We start from the raw sequence: 23,169 nt of genomic DNA on the forward strand, positions 1-23,169 counted from the left end.
TTATTAGTATGGTTTCATTATTATGAATTATGCTTTATTTCTTGATTTAATTGTTTATTAGGAAAAGTGATTTTTCCATTTCTCCAGTGTTGCATTGCATAGTCTTGCTTCTTGCGGTTAGCTTTTGTCTGCAAATTTTTATTTATACTTTATGGTCTCTATTCTGAATTTGGTGAGTGTCTGTGTTCTGCATGTGTGACAGAGGTGAAATATTCTACTAGCGTGTAGCTTCTGTGTAGAGATCTATAGTAGCTTGGCTTGTTCTGTTTTCCTAATAAGAGGTGTATTGGTATTTTAGGGCCTGTTGTAATATTTGCAGCATTGCCTTTTCGCCTTTTCATAGATAGGTTTATTGGCAATTAATGGTGTTTTAGTATAGGAGGTTTACTATATTCTAATTGTAATTCTGCTTACTCATGGTTTTGTGAGTGCAAACTGTTGGAGGATATGGTGTAATCGCTAGGCTCAAAGTAAAATAAGTAAATATGTAACCTCACCCCTCCGCTGGGGCTATAAAATAATTTAGTTTCTCTTCAGGCCTGGAATCACTCCTGGATAGTGCTAGCATGTCTCTCTCATCCCCAGGGCTAGGATGCTTTGATGGTGGGGCGGGAGGGGGAGTTTACTTCCAAGGCACAGAGAGCTACGGGTGACCCTTTGATCCTTTGTACCTTCGTCTTTGTCCCTAGGAGAGGGGCACATTTTCCATACTGTGTAGGCTTAGGGTGGCCAACTGACCGGTTTTGAAGCAGACAGCCTGGTTTTAAAGCTTGCTGTACAGTGTCCAGTTACAATGGGAAACCGGACATTGTAAAGAACGGTCAAGTAAGAGAGGGCTGGACATCTCAAGAACTAATCACCTGGCTAATGGCTTAAATAGGGCCTATTGACCCAGCTAAAGAGATGGAAATAAAGTAGCATACTTTGCCTGACTGCATGCTTCTCGTCCTGACTCCGCTGCTGCTATCGCTGCTCTGCGCGCCTGCCAGTGGCTTACCGAAGGGGGGGGGCAATGCCCCCAGGTGCAGGGTCATAGGGGGGTGATGATAGCCAACATGGAGGCTCATGCGGCCGTGGGTGGATGGGCGCACACAGCAAGAAGATTGCCAGAACCGTGTGGAGCTTATCTCACCATGGCCCGAAGAAAAAGGTCACGTCCAAACCTGCAGGTGCTCCTCCTCCTTCCTGCCCACGTGGCCCCAGAACAAACATGTTGCTGAGAGATTTTGTGTGCACATGAGAGTGAGGCGAGAGATTGTGTGTGTATTATGTGTCTGTGTATGAGAGTGAGTTGAGAGATTGTGTGTGAAAGTGATGTGAGACTGTGTGGGAGTGAGAGCCTGAATGTTTGGAGACACATCATGTGAGAGCCTCTGTGTATGAGAGACAGCATGTGTCAGTGAGAGCCTGTGCTTGAGTAAGACAGCATGTGGGAGTGAGAGAGCCTGTGTGTATGAGAGTGAGACAGCATGTGCAAGAGACAGTTTGTATGTATGTATGAAAGAGAACATGTGAGAGTGAGCTGTGTATGTGTGAGACAGCATGTGAGTGTGAGGGCCTGTGTGTGTATGTGTGTCAGCATGTATGTGCATAAGAGAGCATGTGAGAGAGAGTGAGAATGTGTGTCAGCAAGCAAGTGAATGAAAGTGTGTGAGGGTCAATGTGTGTGTGTGTGAGCATTCCCGCTTCTTAATCCAGCTTTGATTGAGCCTGTGTGTGAGTGATCATGTATGTTAGAGAGTGCGGGTGTGTTATATGAGAGAGAAAGGAGAAAATCTGTGCACACCCTCCACCCCGTCTAATGCATGATAACTTATTTGATTTTATTTTCCCCCTTTCAGCCACTTCAAAGTGGATTTTGTTTTCAGGATGACTGCAAACAAAAGTTCCCAGGTATGGGGAGTGGAGAATGTTTTTAATCATTATTAGTTTTAACTATTGGGTGTTAATTGATATGAATCTGTTTTGAAGTATGTTGTCTGTGTTTAGGAATTTTTAAGAAATTAGTTTTTAATTATTGGATGTTCTGTGTCAGCTGTTTTGAAATATTTGTATTTATGATTTTACTATTATGTTTTATTTTTCTTGATTTTATGGTTTGATGTTTTATGAGGAATGGTGATGTTTCTGTTTTTCGATTATTGCACTGCATACAGAGTTCAGCTTGTAGTATCCAGTTCATTTTTTGTCAGCACAACTTTATCTAGTTAATCTTATTCAGATGTTCAGCTAAAATCCACTCCAGATGAATATTAGGTCTAAAGTTACCTGGACAAAGTTGTCTGAGTTAACTTAAGGTCTACTATTTGTCTATCCAGAGTGACCCGGGTAACTACAGCATTGTCCAAAGTAAAACGGCACCACAGGAATGCCCCCAGCACTGCCAATTTTTATTTAGGTAATGATTTGCCTGGACAAAATTTAACTGATGAACAGGGAAAAAACTGTAATTGTCAGGAGGTAATTTTCAAAGGACTTATGCATGTAAATGTAATGTAAACAAGAGCCATTCTTTGGTTACCAGTATGCTCGGGGAAGCACTAACTACAGTAGGTTAGTGGATGAGGGGAGGACCCATTCAAATTCAGTCCCTCCCTTTGAGGGGCCTAGGAATAGCTTTTCCCCTAGGAGGCTTTATAACAGCTCTCTCCTAAGAGTATGGAGGCAGTCGTGTATAATTTTTGTAGAGTTAGGAGGTGGGAGGCGCTTACCTTTTGTTGTATTTTCAGGCCTAGCTGGTTTGGATACCCCTCCAGGTTGTTTTGGGGATTCTGACTTTTTCATGGTAGGAACCTTGCTGGATACCTGGGCCTTTCCTGAAATCAGGAAATGGGGAATCCTGTGTTTGGGGTGGCCAGGGATAGAGAAAACCTGCCCATCTGAGGTAGTTATAACTCCAGTGCTATCTTCGGTTAAGGGTAAAAACTACTGAGTTAGACATCCAGGAGGAAGATTGTTTGGCTGCTCCTTGCAGGGTAAGAAACTGTTTCCAGGGATCCCTCCCACAAAGGATCTAGAGCAGAGTCAGAGACTGTACTAAACTAAATAGTGGAAGAAACTGCTAACTGTGAGTACAAGCACTGTAAAGATTCTCTAGAGGATGCCTATCAGGAGTCTTCAGCCCCTGGAGAGATGAAAGATTACTCTCTGTACAAGGACAGGATTTTTACCCATCTGTAGGTGTTTCCTGCCCATCATGACCTCCATCTCACTTAACCCAGAAGGGTGGGTAGGATCCCCTGCCTGTTGAGATTCCTCCACAGATAGAAGTGAAAACTGTAATTGAGAAGCAAAGAGACTGTGGTGCTGGACTTATTTATTGTGCCATTTGCAAATATCTTATTCAGTAAGGGGCGGATTTTAAGAGCCCTGCTCGCCTAAATCCACCCAAATCCGGGCGGATTTAGGCGAGCAGGGCCCTGCGCGCCGGTGAGCCTATTTTACATAGGCCTACCGGCGCGCGCAGAGCCCCGGGACTCGCGTAAGTCCCAGGGTTTTCGGAGGGGGGCGTGCCGGGGGCGGGACCGAGTGCAGCACCGTTTTGGGGGCGTGTCGGGAGCGTTTCAGGGGCGGGTCCGGGGGGCGTGGCCGCGCCCTCCGGACCCGCCCCCAGGTCACGTCCCGGCGCGCTAGCGGCCCGCTGGCGCGCGGGGATTTACGCCTCCCAGAGGGAGGCGTAAATCCCCCAACAAAGGTAAGGATGGGGTTTAGACAGGGCCGGGCGGGTGGGTTAGGTAGGGGAAGGGAGGGGAAGGTGAGGGGAGGGCAAAAGAAAGTTCCCTCCGAGGCCACTCCGATTTCGGAGCGGCCTCAGAGGGAACGGAGGTAGGCTGCGCGGCTCGGCGCGCGCCGGCTATACAGAATCCATAGCCTTGCGCGCGCCGATCCCGGATTTTAGCGGATACGCGCGGCTCCGCGCGTATCTACTAAAATCCCACGTACTTTTGCTGGCGCCTGATGCGCCAGCAAAAGTACGCCTATTCACGCGGTCTGAAAATCTACCCCTAAATTTAAGTTTTGACACTAACCCAGGGCATCCAAGTGCCCTTATTTGGGCACGCAGCACTCACTCTCTGCCAGGGATAGCCAAAGGATGTCAGTCACCCTTGCATTGGTACCCAAAGGGAATACTTTCCCCCCAAGCCAAATGATGCACACCCTGAGAAAAAGGACACAGAAAAGAACTAGTCAGGGTTCCTGCCCCAAAGAACTTACAAATATTTCTAGGGCTCCACCCATGCAGGTCACCTACACCAAGGTGGGATTACAGTAACATACTACCGCAGCAATTTTCAAAAGCCATTTATGTGCATAAAGTGCACTTACACATGTAAAACCTATTGACAATTCAATGGCATATATTGTAGCAATTTTCAAAAGCCCATTTACACGAGTAAAGTGTATTTATACGTGGAAAACCCAGTTTTAAGCATGCAAATGCTTCTGAAAATAAGGCTGTGTATCCTTCTAACTCCAAACATTATCCAGACAAACTTTTGAATATGGCCCTCTATGTGAAAAAGTGAATTTGTATCCATGTTCACAGTCCCTTGATAAATCAGGCAAACATAAGAGAGAACACATTTTATGTCACAATATGTTATTCATTAAAGCTTTCAGGAAATTTATAGTCCAGAGAGGAATACAAAGCTGAACCTCTGATTTGACACATTTTCTGTTTTATAAAGTTAGTAAATTCTACACAATAGTATTTGTTTAAACAATTATCCAATTTTCGACCTTCTTTCCCATAGATTAATGGCCATGAAATAGCTTAGATGGACTTACCGTTACACCAAAAAAGTTAGTTTCATTCATAGCATCCAAAAAAATTTTTCCAAGTTTGTGGTCTGTATAGTTAAAATCCTGAATTCTTTGGTGCCTGGTAGTAGAACGGAGATTTTCCATTGCTCGCTGAAGTGTTTTTGCAATCACCCATATTCCATCATAGGCATAACCATGAAATTTACTAGGTTCCACATCTGAACGTTTTTCATTGTATTCCTTTTCATACTGCTCTGCAGTCTATAGAAAATTAGATGAAAGTTAGCACCTTAAAATATCTTTAACTAGTATAGAATGAGATGAGAGAAGAGATAGTCTACTTGTTCAGCACATAGTTAGGAATCAAATTATTTCCATTTCCTACCAACTATTCTTGCTCTGCTCCCAACATTCTAGGTAACCTCAAGCAAGTCACTCTGCATTCAATATTCAGTAGGCCTGCAAATGGACAAGTTATCTGGCTATAGTTACCCAGATAACTCATCCTGAATATTCATTGGGATAAATGTCCCACTGAATATCCTCGATTAAAGTTATCCGGCTACCGATAGCCGGATAACTTTAAACCTAACCAGATATCTTTTGAATATCGTCAGTTAGGTTTAAAGGTATCCGGCCTCATGCAGTTGAATAACTTTAGCATTATGTAGCTATATGCATAAACATATGAATACACATTTTCACATGCTCCAGAGCAAGTATAAAAGAATATAGCCGATTAAATGGAGCTGCAGGATTTAAAAAAAGAAAATGTTATGGGCCTAGTGACTATTACTTACCACCCCCCCCCCCCCCCCACTCAATCTCAAAATGCAGGGCAAAACCTGCAGCCCCCTCAAAAAAACCCTCATACTTATTTAGCAATTTATAATTCATTTATATGATCTGGTGCTTCTCTCCTGCCTATTCCCAAATCCTATTTAAATGATACTAAAATTTGCTTTCTCAGGTCCCCCTCCATCTCCTATCTCCCACCTTAACACTTCCACCCTTCTAGTACTTTAAATCTGTAAGTGATAGCAATCCGGGCCAGGCACTTCTACATTCATTAGGACGGAAACTTTCAAACGGCGTGTGGCGTACATGTTCATCAGCCTGCACCCAGGGACGTGGCTATAACTTGTGCGCGTATATGCATGCATGTTATAAAATAGCCTAGCCACATGCACATGTGCAAACTTTTAAGTGGGCGCACACAAGTACGTGCAAATGCCACTTCTACCAAGTAAATGGGGGGGGGGGGGGGGGTTTTAAGAGGGGCACACATCCTTTCCAGTTTTACCAGTTCGTCCCCAGGTCACCCAATTAACAGATTTTCCAAGGCCCCCTGGTTTAATAGCCTTCACTCCCCCCAGTTATCCTCCGACTCTTAAAACCCCAATCTGCCTAGTTATCTTTATTTTATAACTTACACATCATCCATAGCTAAAGTAATATTACATGGCAGGGGCATCGGCGTACACTGGACTGCATAAGTATTATGTGCACATCTCAGTTTCACATCCCGAAACACCATGCCCACATCCCATCCCTTTTTGAAAACTTCTGAGATGTGCGCACTGCAGCATTTATAAGCTTATTTGAGAGACTTTTAAAATATGCTCGGTGCGCATGAGCCCGACATATTCCCACATCCCCTAATTAATGCATGCATCAGGCTTTTAAAATTCACTTTTAAGGGAGTTAAACTAAAAATGTATGATTCCAGTGAACTACTTCTAGCGCAGGGGTCGGGAACCCATGGCTCGCGAGCCAGATATGGCTCTTTTGAGGGCAGCATCTGGCTCGCAGACAAGTGTCGCCACACTTTCCCGCTGACCCAGCTGCTCCCCGGTCCTCCTCCGCCCGGGCTTAAAATGCTGTCAGCCCAGGCGGAACGCGGCAGGACAGCTGGAGTCAGCGGCACCAGCGTGCTCTCTTCTTCCCGCCCCCCCCCCCCCCCCCGCGGCCCGGAAGAGGAAGTGGAGAGTATCGGGTGCGTGCGCGGCAAGAAGAGGCCACGCTAGTGTGCTCGGCATCGGCCCAAAGAAAAGAAGACTGCAGCACGGCTCGGAGGAAAATGAAGCGGTTCAACCGCGGCCGATGGGACTCCGCCTCCGTGAGGGCTGAAAATGAAGGAGGTTAGCGTTGAGAGGAGGCTGCTGCTGCCGCGAGTTCCCGGGGTGGGGGAGAGAGAGAGTGAATGAGCGAGCAAGCATGTGTGTTTGCTCGCTCATTCACACTCTCTCTCCCCCACCCCCACCCCGGGAACTCGCGGCAGCAGCAGCCTCCTCCCAACGCTAAACTCCTTCATTTTCAGCCCTCGCGGAGGCGGAGTCCCATCGGCTGCGGTTGAAGCTCTTCATTTTCCTCCGAGCTGCGCTGCAGTCTTCTTTTCTTCGGGCCGATGCCGAGCGCACTAGCGTGGGCTCTTCTTGCCGCGCAGGCACCCGATACTCTCCACTTCCTCTTCCGGGCCGCGGGGGGGGGGGGGGGGGCCTCTGTGTGTGTGTGTGTGTGTGTGTGTGAGAGATTGCATGTATGTGAATGATTGAGAGCCTGTACATGTGAAAGAGAGTATGTCTGTGATTGAGAGCCTGCCTGTGAGAGAGAGAGAGAGCATGAATGTAAGTTTACCATTGGGAACCTGTATGTGTAAGTTTGTGATTGAAAACCTGTTTGTGTGAAAAGTATGTGTGTGTATGATTGAGATCCTTTGTGTGTGAGAGAAATCATGTGTATGTATGATTAAGAGCCTGTGTGTATATGTAAGAGAGAGATCATGTGTGTCTGTGTGTGATTGAGAGCTGGTTTAGGTGATGGAGCATGTGAGCATGTGATTGAGAGCCTGTGTTTAAATGAGAGAGAGAGACCATGTGTGTCTGTGTGTGATTGAGAGCTGATTTAGGTGAGGGAGCATGTGAGTATGTGATTGAGAGCCTGTGTGTAAATGAGAGAAAGAGAGGACATATTTGTAAGCATGTGAATGAGAGTCTGTGTGGAGAGAAAAAAAAAGCATGTATTTATGTGATTGAAAGCCTGTGTGTGTGTGTAAGCGTGAAAAGATAGACAGCATGTGTGTAAATGTGTAATTAAGAGCCTATATAAGTGAGAGAGAAAAAACATGTGTATATGTGAGTACTGAGAGCATGTGTGTATAGGTGTGTCATTGAGAGCCAGTGTGAGAGAGAGCGCTGGTATGTGACTGAGAGAGGAGAAAGTTCCAAGCAAACCACCCCACCTCCTGCTAATTCAGAACAATCTCAGGACACCTGGATATCAAACGTTCCCAGGTATGCAGAGCAAAAAAATGTTTGTATCCTTATTATTTTTCATTACTGGGTCTTTGTGTCTGCTATTTTGAAATATTTCGTTGGTATCTGGAAATGTTTTATATGAGTTTTTAATTATTGGATATTCCACTCATCAGCTGTTTCGAAATATGTTCTTTTTGTTAGTACAGTTTTACTGCTGATGATTTTATATTTCTTGATTTGTTTTATAAGGATGGGTGATGTTTCTTTTATCCTTTGTTACACTGCATACAGAGACTCTGGCTTGTTGCATTTTCCAATTCAGTTTTTTCTGCATGCTTCTTGTTATGCGTTTTGGTCTCTTTATTCTATGTTAGGTGAGGGACAGCACGTGATTCAGGTGAGGTTTTCTGCTGGCGTGTAGTTTCTGTGTAGGACTCTATAGCAGCCTGACTTGGTCCGTTTTCCTAATAGGAGATGTATTGGTGTCTTAAGGCCTGGTGTAATATTTTCAGAGACTTATTGTACTTTAAAAGTGTGATCTTACATAAAATGCACACATTTACTTGTATTTAGTTTTAAACATATTGTATGGCTCTCATGGAATTACATTTTAAAATATGTGGCGTTTATGGCTCTCTCAGCCAAAAAGGTTCCTGACCCCTGTTCTAGCGTAACTCCTATGCTTCTATTGTCCTATCAACCATAGAAGTGCTGGGCCTGGGACACGGTATAAATCTTGTCCAGCCGGATAAGTGAGAGGAATATTCAAAACGTGCCATATAAACAGATAACTTGAGAGTTGCCGGCTAAATGGCTTTGAATATGGACCTCACTATCTCCAAGTAACTGTATTTAGCAAGCTACATGCCACTGGCTAAATACTCTGGAATCGTTTAAGAGAATCAAAGATTTAACAATCTGAAACTGACATATTAGTAATAATATAGTCCATAGTTAGCATTTATATGTCATCCTTCTTCTAAAAAAGATCTTAACTCATTGTCCAGTCATAACCATTTACAAAGTACAGAGTCAGCCCTAGAGTGGACAGTCATGCATATGAAATTACAGACAAGAACATAATTTTGAAGTCAATTCTATAACCACAGCAACATGGGAGTGGGCAGAACATATACATTCTGGAGACAAGCAGAATTAGCAAATTCATATTATGTCTGAGCCCAGGAGTAGCCTAGTGTTTAGAGCAACAGGCTGAGAGCCATGGAAGCCAGGGCTCAAATTCTGCTTCTCCTACTGATGCTCTTTATGACCTTGGGCAAGAAAGTCACTTTCCTCTCCATTGCTCTAGGCACCAACTTAGCTTTTACATGTATAAATTGACTTTTGAAAGTTGCCTGGAAGGGGGGGGGGGGGGGGGGGGAGGCTGTGCATGCAATAATATGCGTGTAACTCCCACACACATTTTTTTACGTGCACGAGAGGTGTTCCGGGGATGGAGTTGGGGCAGGGAAATCATTTACATGCATACTTTCAATTTTTAGATGTATGTGCATAAGCATATGCATACACATTTTCACATGCTCCAGAGCAAGTATAAAAGGTAAGTGCATAAGTCTGCCCTAATTTTCACAGCCCTAGTGTTCAAAGCAGACTTCAGAGTGGAATTCTGCTTTGGAAAATCTAGCTGAAGTCTGCCAGAGTACTTTCCATTCCATGTACATGATTATAAAATTACTCTTTTAAACTGTAAACCCTCTGCGGGGCAAGGTCTACCTACTACACCTGAATTGGGGGGGGGGGGGGAGGGTGCTGACCAGCACGAAATGGCAGAATAATCTACTTGTTCCTGCTCTATCACATGATTTCTGAGCATTTATCCACTTTGTTATTAAGACAATAACCTTCATCAAAATATATTTGATGAGATAAGTTACTGGGACTAGGGGGATGTCAAAATCAGCCTGATCTGATCTGTTTTCACAATTTCAATATGGGGCCAAAAGGGTAAAGCAGGACCCTCCGTCTCCAACTAACATGGTGCCGAGGAAAGAAATGATTCCCTACAAACCATCACTTAAAGTGCTGCTGAAACAAAATTCTCAGACTATGGTGGAAATATAATCGAAAGTGGTTGAAGTTAAATCAGATATAGTTAAGTTAAAGGAAAAATCACTGGTAGACTCGGAACATATTGGTGTGAGTGCTGAGCATATTGAGGACCTACAATGGCAGGTTCACAAGATCACTGTAACATTAGGTTGGTTGCGGATCGGCCCTGAGAGCAACATCACTCACCCTGCTCACCTGCCGACACCAAAGATGCACTCATCCTATGGCAGGAAAGCAGTCATCGCTGGTTCTCTCAGATGCACCGCACTATTCCCTAAGGCACACATATGCACTTCTACATGCCACCAACATGCTCTGTGGCAGGAAAGTGGCAGTGCTGCGCTTTGTGATAGTCAGCATGGGCTGATTTAAACCCCAGCCGTTCTTTTTCTGGCATCAGTAGATATGCTATTCTTACAGCTGAGAAATTGTTCTGTTTGGTGATTTGCTGGCATTATGGACCTTGTTTTTTCTTCATGGATGATGTCCAAACATGTGCTTCCTTTTAGTCCATTTTATGTTTCTTGTTCTGTATTATATATATTTTTGACATTTTCTGGATATGGTGTGGGACTGTGAATGAGTGATTTTTATGCGTGTGATAAAGCTGATTGAAACGCCATTTTGTGTAAGTGTAGTATGTTGTAGTTTTGGCAGGATGATTGCAATGTGTGTCACTTCAGTTGTATAAGTCGTGTGTGAAGATGATTGGGTGATGGTAAGTGTGATAGCGTTATAATGTCTGTCAAAGTATGTAGATGTCAGGGAATTTGTAAATGGATTGATTCCATCTTGCCTCCCAAATAATGCAGTCTATGGCTATATAGTTAATTGATACTTCAGAGTCTATTGGTATCAGTGAATGCTCTGTTACATGGTTAGACAGTACTGATAGTACTGTAAGTGACTGCACCTATTTCCACAGTTGAATGTTTGGATGAGAGAAATGTTGGTAATTGTTCTGGAGAATTACATAAGGATACATATTTAAGGGAAACCTGATTTTTATTCATTACAGGAGAGTTGGATGGCATGGGTTAGGGGTGGAATACAGAATAGGTATGTATGGAAAGTGGAAGGTGTGTTGCCTCTGTTTTGCTTGGTGTTGCGACTGTCGCTGCTCGACGCCCTCACTCCGCCCTCTTTACCTCTGTGGCGACTCCCTCCGGGTCTGATGGATGGTTAGCTGCCGCGGCGTCTTCTTGCCATCTCCCACCGGCGTCCCTGGACCGGCACGATGCTGCGGATCCGCCATGTTGCCTGATGATGAAGGGCATGCGCGCGCTCCGATTGATGTACCAGCTTGGGCGCACACCTCAGGGACGTTCCCCTAGGATGACATCATCCGCTTCCAAAATAAAAGGTCTCAGTATTCGCTAACGAATCGAGTTAGCAAAGGGATTGCTTCGGCTTTTCTCCCAAGCTACTCTGCCTCCTCGGACTTATCAGGGGTACCAGCTCCTCGGGGGGCCTCACTCTCTTTTCTTTATTTCAGATTGCAGATAGGAACCGGTACTCGCTTCTTTAAGGCCCATATTCAAGAACACTCTGAAGATTCTCTACTGCCTGGAAGCTATCGCATATACAGACATTTGTGAGTTACCATCGCGCTCTCAGAGCTTTCCCTGGAACCAGGTACTCGCTCCTCGAGGGCCTAACCCTTTCCAGCTACTCAGCTTCCTTAAGACCTTATGTGAGTTTTGTCATCCAATTCTGGCTATGAACACAGCATACCCTGTCTATTCACTATCTATAGTTTCTCTACAGCTCAGCAACCCTGGGATCGCTGTTCCAGTTCCTGAGGGACTTCAGCCCTGCCGGGCATATCAGCTCACTACTGCCACCTCTGGTGGTTCTACTAACCTGTCTAATAAAAGAACTATCTGTGTCTGTCTCCATACCCAAGCCTAGCCGGTGATCCCTCTCAGGATATCCTCCTGGGGGCGCAGTCATCTGCCATCAGCCCAAGGATCCACCTATATACATTCCTCTACAGCTGAGTGCCCTCTCCAAGCACTCCGCTGGTAACAGATTGCTACTCCTTCCCCAATCAGGAGTCTTCAGCAACAGATTCATAACAGATTGCTAACTCCGCAGTCCATACCTTAACAGATTGTTAACTACTCCCTCTACAGGAGCTGAGCATATCAGATTGCTAACTCTTCCTTCCACAGGAGCCAGTTCATAACAGATTGCTAACTCCTCCCTCTACAGGAGCCAATGCATAACAGGTTAATACCTCCTTCGTCCTCAGGAGTCGATGCATAACACTTGGTGGGACCCGGGTATTGTTTCTTTACTGGCTGCAGTTTATGACTGCTTCATTTGGTTTTCAGATGACAGTTGGAAATAGTTTTTGTGTGACAATACTGTATACTATCATCATCTTTTTTTGATTGGTTCTCAAAATCATATTTCAATGGGTGCAACTTTTATTTTATTTTTGCGATAAGGAAGATGTTAAAAAAATCTATATTTTGTTTCTTTGAATGTGAAAGGGCTCAATAACCACATTATAAATAGAAACATAGAAACATAGAAACAATGGCAGAAGAAGACCAATAGCCCCATCCAGTCTGCCCAGCAAGCTTTTACACTTATTTTCTAGCTTTTACACTTATTGGTAGCTTTTTGATTCTAATTTCCTTCCACCCCCGCCATTGATGCAGAGAGCAGTGTTGGAGCTGTATCAAAGTGAAGTATAAGGCTTAATGTTTGAGGATAGTATCCGTCGTAATGAGCAAGTTACCCCGATGTTTGTATACTCATACTGCTCAGATCAATGCCTTGTTAGATGTTGGTTGGATGTAAATCCTATTTCATTATCCCCCCCCCCCCCCCCCCCCCACACACACACACACATGTTGATGCAGTGAGCTGTGCTGGATACGCATTGAAGATGGAAGTATCTGGCTTAATTGGTTTGGGGTAGTAACCGCTGTACCAAGCAAGCTACTCCCACACTTATTTGTTTACCCAGACTGTGCTACCTTGTTGGTTGTTGCCTGAAAGCAAATCCTCTTTTCCACATTTCCTCTTGCCGTTGAAGCAATGTTGGAGTCGCACTAACCGTGTGAACGTTTATTGAATAAGGGTATTAATCACCAGGTAGTAGTCGTCATTCCTGCAAGTCACCCCCATACCTCTTCTCTTCATTCCCATCCTCCAGGCTTTATGGATCCACAGTGTTTATCCCACGCCCCTTTGAAATCCTTCACAGTTTTGGTTTTCACCACTTCCTCCGGAAGGACATTCCAGGCATCCACCAAACTCTCCGTGAAGAAATACTTCCTGACATTGGTTCTGAGTCTTCCTCCCTGGAGTTTTAAATCGTGACCCCTGGTTCTGCTGATTTTTTTCCAACAGAAAAGGTTTGCCATTGACTTTGGATCATTAAAACCTTTCAAGTATCTGAAAGTCTGTAACATATCACCTCTGCTCCTCCTTTCCTCCAGGGTATACATATTTAGATTTTTCAATCTCTCCTCATAAGTCATTCGATGAAGACCATCCACCTTTTTGATCGCCCTTCTCTAGACCGCCTCCATCCTGTCTCTGTCCCTTCGGATATACGGTCTCCAGAACTGAGCACAGTACTCAAGGTGAGGCCTCACCTAGAAACTGTTCAAGGGGATAATCACTTCCCTTTTCTTACTTGATATTCCTATCTCTATGCAGCCCAGCATTCTTCTGGCTTTAGCTATCGCCTTGTCACATTGTTTTGCTGACTTCAGATCGTTAGACACTATCACCGCAAGGTCTCTCGCCTGCTCCGTGCACACCCCCCATCGAATACATTTCTTTTGGATTTCCACACCCCATATTCATGACTCTGCACTTCTTGCCATTGAATCTCAGCTGCCATAATCTTGACCAGTCTTCCAGCTTCTTTAAATGCCATCTCATTCTCTCCACTCCTTCCGGCGTGTCTACTCTGTTGCAGATCTTAGTATCATCCGCAAATAGACAAACCTTACCTTCTATCATGTCCGCGATGTCACTCACAAAGATATTGAACAGGACCTGTCCCAACACCGGCCCTTGTGGCACTCTGCTCATCATCACTCTCTCTTTAGAATAAGTTCCATTTACCATCACACATTGTCTTCTGTCCTTCAACCAGTTTGCTATCGAGGCTACCACCTTGGCACTCACACCCAAGCTTCTTGTTTTATTCACAAGCCTCCTGTGCAGAACCGTATCAAAAGCTTTGCTAAAATCCAAGTAGATGACATCGAGCGCTCTTCCTCGATCCAATTCCTTAGTCTCCCAATCAAAAAAGTCGATCAGATTTGTCTGACAGGACCTTCCCTTGGTGAAACCATGCTGCCTCTGGTCTATCAATTCTGCTACTTGTAGGTAGTTCACTTTTCTTTCCTTCAGCAGCGACTCCAATAGTTTTCCCACCACCGAGGTAAGGCTAACCACCGAGGTGAGGCTAACCCTGTAGTTTCCAGCCTCCTCTCTGCTCCCACTCTTGTGAAGCGGGACCACTGTCGCTCTTCTCCAGTCACTCGGCACCACTCCTGTTTCCAGGGATCTATTGAACAGGTCACACAGCGGAGCCAACAACACACCTCTGAGCTCCCTCAGTTTCCTGGGACAAACCTCATCAGGCCCCATGGCTTTGTCCACCTTCAGTTTTCCTAGCTCTTCCCATACATTCTTTTCCGTAAACAGAGTTTCATCCATTCCACTCCCCTCCAGTTTCTTGTTAACTAGCGACGGTCCTTCTCTGGGGTCTTCTTTAGTGAACACCAAACTGAAGTATTCCTTTAATATTTCTGCCATTTCTTCATCTGTCTCCACACATTGATCCTTTTCACCTTTCAATTTCAGTATACCACTTTGGACTTTTCTCCTTTCACTGATGTATTTCAGTTCCACCAGATATTTCTTCCTTGTGATCCTCCCATTGGGATCCTTTATATTTCTTAAACGCTGTTCTTTTATCTTTTATTTTATCAGCCACCTCCTTTGTGAACCAGATAAGTTTCATTCTTTTCTTTACTTTTCTAGCATATATATTAGTCGCTTTGGTAATAGATCCTTTTAGTTTGTCCCACTTTTGTTCCACATTTCTCGTTTTCTCCCAGCCTTCTAGTTCTTCCTCCAGGTACTTTCCCATTTCAACAAAGTCCGTGTTTTTGAAACACAAAACCCGGGTCTTTGTGTGACTTCTCTGTATCCTATTAGTGATATGAAACCATATTGTTTGATGATCACTGGTGCTGAGATGGGCGCCCACCCGGACATTAGAGACATTATCTCCATTAGTGAGCACTAAATCGAGTATAGCTCCCTCCCTCGTAGGCTCCATTACCATTTGTTTGAATCGAGCCCCTTGCAGGGTATCCACTAACTCTCTACTACTGTTAGATTCCACAGAAGGGATTCTTCAGTCTACATCCGGCAGATTAAAATCTCCAACGATCACCACTTCTCCCTTCTTCTCCATCTTTTGGATGTCTTCAACCAGATCTCTGTTTAGTACTTCCATTGATTTGGATGTCTGTAAAGTACTGTTATACCTTCGTAGATGTAATCTTGATATGATTTTCTTGCAGAAAACATTTCAACTATAAGTAGTCTTGTAAATTTGTGAGACTTGGCAATAAGGTGCTTGCTTTCTCAGTGGCCTTGGGTAAAAAGAATGGAGTAGTTATTCCAGGGAAAACTCCTTGAATATGATGATTTCTGGGCAATCCTCTGACTCTGAAGATAGATGGGAAAAACTATGGGGGGGGGGGGGGGGAATTGGTGGTAAAGCATATGTATATGCCCCCACTAGAAATGATCCTATTTTCAATCTCTTGCAGATTCTATTATAGGAAAGTGGGGGATATACCAATCCTTATGGGTGAGGGTTTAATTTACCATTAGACCCACTGCTTAACAGGCAATCTAAAGTTAGATTTATGTCTTCTCGGTCTAGAGGGATAATGCAGTCTATGATGAATACCCTTGGTATCTCAGATCCCTGGAGACTGCAACATCCCACGGATATGCCTCATCAGTCCTGTTGTAAATTGGTTCTCTGGCAGAAGCATGGAATCTGGTCTTTGGGACAGCTGCTTTATAGGGGGGAGCTAAAAATCATTCCTTGAATTGCAATCTGATTTTAACCTTCCTGTTCCATAGCATTTAAATTGATTTTACTTCGGTTTAATAAAATGTTAATTTTATTTTTCAGCAAAGTCTTGTGCTCAGATTGTTTCTGAAATTGGCTTCTGCCCATTCTGATTTATTAATTTATTTTTCTGGATTATATACTGACAGGGTGAATATAGAGGAAAAAGTCTAGAGAACAATCCAGCGCACAGAAGGAATACAGCATCAGAACAACAACTTTTCTGTTCAAAGTTTTCAGATAAAAAGTTTATAGCTCATTACTAATGTTGTTTGTACATACAGTGCGTCAAACTGAGCAAAATCTGCTTCATAGGAAAAGAGTTTGGTGATGTGAAAGTATTTCTTCTAAAGTGTAATTTTATAACATTGCAGGTAATTTATGTGGCAAATACATGCACAATTTACACTATATTTTAAAAGGACTACAAGTGTGCACATTTGCATTGAAAATTTTCCCACTGAAAGTGCTCACAAATTGCATCTGCTCTATGGAGCATGTAAATATTTCATGTAAAATTTTCAGCATTATTTTTTAAAATTGAAAAGTATGCATATAAGTGAACTCCTACCTCCAGGAACACTTCTGCACATTCTGCATAAACGTACACGCAAGCATGATTTATTTGCATAAGTTAATCCACGTATTAGATAGACAATTTCATAAAGATCCTTTTTTTGTGAGCAAAAGCAGTGTTTTATGCACAGAAATGCATTTAAAAATTACCCCAGGAGAATAAGTTTCAAACTGTCCATGAAGGCCGAATTTTAGCTCTAATTTTCAAACTGAGCTTATGCATATACATCTGCTTTGAAAATTCACAGGTTGTTCAACTACACATGTAGACACGCAAACACAATGCTACATCTGCTTTTGAGCAGATATAACTTTTTGCATATAGAGTTATGTGTATACTTTTGAAAATAAAAGTATGCATGTAAATCCTGTTCAATTAACCCCAAATTACTAACTGCAAATGCAGTTTAATATAAAGCTACGACATGACAAAACCCAGGAATTCTCCAAATCTGACTTGGGAGTCCTCAGATTCAGAGACCCCGCTATCACCCTAAAAATTCCACTGGTACAGAACTGGTAGCAGAGGTGAAGTAGATACAGGGGATGGCAGAAAGTGCTTCTCTCACCAATGCTGCCTCTCCCACCCTTTCCTAAAAGATGGAGTCGGGTGACAGAGTGCAAAAGTGAGGAAGGGACAAGGGAGGATTAGCACACAAGACTGCTGCAGAGCAGAAAAACAGCAAGAATCCTGCACCTGTGCTACAGGAAAAAGGTAGGAGGGGCCAGTGGAAAAGAAGCAGAAGCAGATCGGGGAGCAGTAAAAGGGAGGGAAAGAGAAGATGGTGATAGGGAAGAAAGGAAAGATCTAGGAGGGGAACTGGACCAGTACTCCACATTTTCTTAGACATATGAGAGTGTTAAAAGTCACCAGATAGATGTTCCTGCAAACACTTCCTATTTTCTTCTTCCTATCTTGTTGGTGGTGCCTACCTGAAGGGAAGGTGCACTGGTGTCTACATGGTGATTTCTGGCACTATCCAATTAGAAGTACTCACCCTTCCAGATATTGTTTTTATCTGCTTTTTACTGAGAGGCTCAAAATCCACTCCAATGTAGCCCTCCATGGCAATGCGAAGATTCTTACTAGAGCAGGTTGAAGAATTGGCCTGTTGCCACCAGGAAGCCTGGTACCATCCAGGAATGATCCACTGATATTTACTGCCATACATCTCCTCATCATAAACCTGGAAGTAGAATAGGGACATAAATAAAATGGAATTCAACACCTTCTCCTTAATGCTAGAAACCTTGAGTCCAATTTTGAGCGCTACTTGGTTGGATAAGTTATCTTATTCAACTAACAGGGTCATTCATCAAAATGCGTTATGGCATTAATGCACATGATAAGGCATTAACGCCATAACGCATGCAATAATTGTGTTACCGTATGGCAAGAATGCAGATTTTTTAGAAGGGGCAAGATTGGGGAGGGGTTTGGGTGGGATAAATTAAAATGAGGGGCAATATCGCACCATGTGATAGCATAACACATGCTATCGCATGATTTTAATGCCGGAATTAACTACATCTTTTTTCCTGGTGTTAAGCTGTGCAATATGCCCAAAACGGCTGTAACACAATTTGCATTAAAATTTGCAAATTGCATTTCAGCCATTTCTGGGCTTGGGGAGGGAAAGGGGAGTGGTGTAGATTCGAGTGGAGTAGAGAGAGAGAGAGGGCCTCTGGAAAGGCCTTCACAATATTCAACTATTTCTAATCACTATAGGAGGGCTAGCTAATAGCTTGAGGTGAGGTGTTGGTGGTAGTTTAGGGGCCAGTTTTAGATGCAGAGTGAGAGTATGAACAGCACAGTACACTGAGGTAAAGATTTGACATCATTTGGAGTGACATTTCTATAATGTTTTTTCGCCCTAGCTTGATATTACAAGCTGCACCGCTGAATATACAGACAAAGTTAGCCAGATAAGTTTATCTGGCTAACTTGCCATGCCACACAACAGCTGAAAAGGGACCTTCATGTATTTTATAACTGCCACTTTTTATTAGGGATGTGAATCGTATTTCTGATGAATGAAAATATCGTACGATATTTTCAAACTCGTCAGAAATTGGGGGCTCCCCGAAACCGATAGGAAAACCACACAAAATTGTTTGTGGGGTTCTCTTATTGTTTTGGGGGAGGGCGGGAAAAACGACACACAAAAACAATCCCTAAACCCACCCCGACCCTTCAAAACATCTCCTTTAGCTTCCCCCACCGTCCTGACCCCCCCCCCAAAAAAAAAACATTTTAAATTACCTGGTGGTCCAGTGGTGGTCCTGGGAGCGATCTCCCATTCTCGGGCCATCAGCTGCCACTAATAAAAATGGCGCCGATGGCCCTTTGCCCTTACCATGTGACTGGCGCGGACAGTCCAGTGCTCCTACCATGTGACAGGGGCCGGCCAATGGCACGGATACCCTGTCACACAGATTCCGGTTCCGATTCACATCTCTACTTTTTATCTTTCATAAGTAATAAGAAAACAAGAGTGTCTCTACTGGACATACTGGACGTGTAACACATGATAATATCAGAAATCTGGCTCTGCTAGAACATGCTGCCTAATATGGATTCTGCCTACCAAACACATACTCCTTTTGGGATACCTCTTGGGAAGAAGTTCAAGTTGGCTTGGTGATGGGAAGCAGCACATGAGGTTTGATGGGTGAAGCAGAGGGGCACAGTTGTTATTAAGGCCTAGCATTTAGGAGACTACAAGCAAGGAGGGGCCAGTATAGTTTGAAAATATAAAGGAACTTGGACAATTCAGTTACCAGCATTATCTGAGTGTGTGGCAAAAATGTCGTAATGCTATCTACAATAAATCTTGAATAAAGCTCTGAAAGCCTATGTAAAGTGAATCTCTGTAATGAAAGGCTAGCCTACAAAGCATATGGTACTGCTTCAATATACAGTAAAAACAAACACAAGGGATGGTAAAGATATGTATTATACTTAGGGACCCCAGTCTCTGCTTTATATCCTCTTCAAATGCTGCTGCCTGCATCCTTTCAAGTACAAAATTCAGAGACCACATTACTCCTGTTCTCTACATTGGCTTCCAGTTTGAGAGAGAGAGAGAGAGAGAGAGAGAGAGAGAGAGAGAGAGAGAGAGAGAGAGAGAGAGAGAGAGAGAGAGAGAGAGAGAGAGACTTACTATAGTGCCTATGCCCTACATAGGTATTTGAATCCCTATGGGAGGGCTACCTACTAACTCGGGGTGGGGATTAGGTATGAGCGTCGGGGGTTGGGGGCCACTTTCGCATTCCACATGAGACCTACGGACAGAACAGTGGTCTCTAGTGCAGATTTGCTGGCCGTCGGAGTGAGGACGCTCACTCCAAGAGGAGATTTGGGCAACATTCTCTCCACCTAGCATGTTGTTGCCCAGGTAGAGTGTCCATCAAGCTAGGTAGAGAGAACGTTGCCCAAACCACTTCTTGGCATAGGCACTATAGTAAGGCTCTCTCTCTCTCTCTCTCTCCTGAAACAGGCTGTCTGGGACTATCGTGGCCTGTGATGATTGAAGTCCAAAACCCGGCAAATATCGTGCACCGCGATAAAAGACTGAAGGAATCATCGCACACTGGGAAAACATCGTGTGCGGCGCTAATGTTTTCGCGAATGGCGAAAACATCGCCGCACGCGATGTTTCCCCACTGCATGAAAGAAGCCTCATTTGCATTGGTAACGCCCCCTAATGCGTTACCAATGCGATATTGGAAAATGAGGCCCTAAATGATGTGCCTTTTCAGTTGCTGGCTCCATCCTCTGGAATTCTATCCCAACAACTTAGGCTCGAAACAAACTTAAGGGAATTTAAGAAACATGTAAAAACTTATCTATGCACCATCGCTTAAACAGGCAACAGCAAACTAAGCTCCATCTAGTCCAATCTCTGAGGCATACTACCTTACTGTCATTATGATGATTCATGATATACTGTTGTGTTCTGTTCTCTATTTCATTATTTTATGTGTGATTTTTACATTTTGATGTTATTATGAATGTACTCCTTGTGAACTGCTTTAATCTAACTCCAATGTATAAGCGGCATACAAAAAATTTTAAATAAATAAATAAATGTGCTCTAACTGAAAATCACAATGCGTGCACCGTTGTTAGCATAATGCATGCCATCGCACAGTTTTAACACCGGAAATAACGACATCTTTTTTCCTGGCATTAGGCTGTGCGATATACTCGAAATGGCCATAATGCAATTTGTGATAAATGTTTAGAATTGCATTTTGGCCATTTCTGGGCTTGAGAAAGGAGAGGGAGTGGAGTGTAAAGAGAGAGAGCCTCTGGGGAGGCCCTCACAAAATGCAACTATTTATATCTCTATAGGAGGGCCATCTAAAAGGTCAAGGTGAGGTTTGGTGGTGGTGTAGGGTTTAGGGGCCAGTTTCTCATGTACAGTGAGATACACAAACAGAACACATTGGTGAAGATTTGACGTCATTTCGCGTGAGTAAAGTCTTACAAAGATGAAATTTTGTACTATGTTATCTCATCCTAGCTTGATAGTACCCTGTTATAGAGTCCCTCAAGCTAGGGTGAGAAAACATAGTAGAAATGGCATCTTTGTGAGCTTTTCCTCGTTCCAAATGACATCAAATCTTCACAGAGGTGTACCGTGCTGTTTGATTGTCTCACATTACATGAGAAACTGGCCCCTAAACCACCAACACCACCTCGCCTCAAACTATTAGATGGCCCTCCTATAGAGAAATAAATACTTCACTATTATGAGGGCTTTGTAGATAGGCTCTCTCTTTCTTTCTCTCTCTCTGTAAGACCCGAAAGTGGGAATTAAAGCAGTTATATAAGTTAAAGCAGTTATATAAATTATATAAGTTTACCGTACCATGCAATACTACCGATGCAAAGCCGTATGTTATCGCATGGTGCGGTAATTCTAAAATTTCCCTAAACATGCCCCTTTTTCTTATTGCAGGTGTTATCCATGCGATAATGCATTTTGATGAATCTAGGGGTTTATTGGAATATTCAACTGCATGACCGCACCGCTGAGTACACCAGCTATCTTAAAGTTAGCCGGATAAGTATATCCGGCTAGCTTTAGGGCAGACCTATAGTGCGACCAAAGTTAGCTGCATTTTGGCCCACCCCATAATGCCTCCCACCCGCCCCCGGACTACCCTCGAATTATGCGACTAAATTCTAGCCGCTTATGGCTTCAAAAATCGTTGCTTTGCCATTTAGATGGATAACTTTTCAGTTACCCGTCAGATATATGCAGACAATCAAGTATCTCTATTTGATAAGAATCTGTTCATGCCTTATGAAAAATACAAGAAAGTTCAACAAATCACTTGCTTCCCTGTCTGTTCCAATATTATTGCTCCACTTTGTTAAGTATTAGAAATTATTAATTGTACTTTTTTCAAACTTGATAAATAATGTACATTTCCCTGGTTGATTTAAGAAACAGAGCATCATCTCTAACTTTGGTAGAATTTAAACCAGCTTTTCTCCAATAATGCAAATAGAATGTACATTTACTTACACAACAGAATACTTTTGCTGCCATGTGTTCATCAAACTGCCCAAGGATTATCCGTACATCATTATTCTATAAAGAAAAAAATACACTGTATGCACTATGATCATGACAAGAATAAACAAATTAAAAAAACCAAGAGTATCCATATTCAAAAGGATTTGTCTGGCTAAGTTCAGGACTTAGCTGATCAAATCTGAGGATTCAAAATCTCACACCACAGACTAGATATTTAGTTGGATAAGTCATTATCTAGATATAATTTATCAGGATAAAAAGAGGTGGTGGGGGAAGGGTGGACACCCCAGGAGAGAGGCTTCAACTTAGCCATGTAGCAGTGAATATCAGTGCTGCTCTAGGCATGGTGGACAGCAGGCCTAAATATATACGGCTATGTGTTCCTGGCAAAATAAATAAATAAATAAATGACATTACAGGTAAGCAGGCCCAATCCTCTACCCTCTCAGACTCCAAAATAATTTTTAAAAAGTTGTAGCTGAATGTAATCAGTTTTGAAGTGCCTGAAAGGCAGAATATAAATACATAAATAAGTGCCCATTACCCCCCAAATCCAAAATAATTAAGATACAGTTTATAGCAACCCAAGGAGGCCCCCCAAATATTAGAATCAAAAGGCTAGAACCAGGCCCCCCTCTCACTCCCCCTCAACCCAAACAGGGAGGTGGAAGAGTGTTACTAGACTCCAAGCCACATCCAGCATTGCACTGACAACAATGGCTTCTGGCTAGGCCTTGAGGGTTTGGGGGGGGCCTGGTTGGGTGGGAAGAAACCCAGAGCCAGGCTTTTGATTTTAATATCTAGCAAGAGGAGTACCTTG

General features: G+C 43.4%; 1 protein-coding gene across 1 annotated transcript in view; it reads right to left on the reverse strand.

Moving 5' to 3' along the window:
* The window catches only part of GABBR2 (gamma-aminobutyric acid type B receptor subunit 2), a 2,655,237-nt gene that overhangs the window by 1,148,909 nt on the left and 1,483,159 nt on the right, over positions 1-23,169 (reverse strand). The window contains 3 exon segments of the mRNA XM_029587103.1: positions 4,789-5,025; positions 17,796-17,984; positions 22,338-22,403. Coding sequence (XP_029442963.1) covers positions 4,789-5,025; positions 17,796-17,984; positions 22,338-22,403 — 492 coding nt within the window.

The sequence above is a fragment of the Rhinatrema bivittatum genome, chromosome 2 (assembly GCF_901001135.1).
Source record: "Rhinatrema bivittatum chromosome 2, aRhiBiv1.1, whole genome shotgun sequence".
NCBI lineage: Eukaryota > Metazoa > Chordata > Amphibia > Gymnophiona > Rhinatrematidae > Rhinatrema > Rhinatrema bivittatum.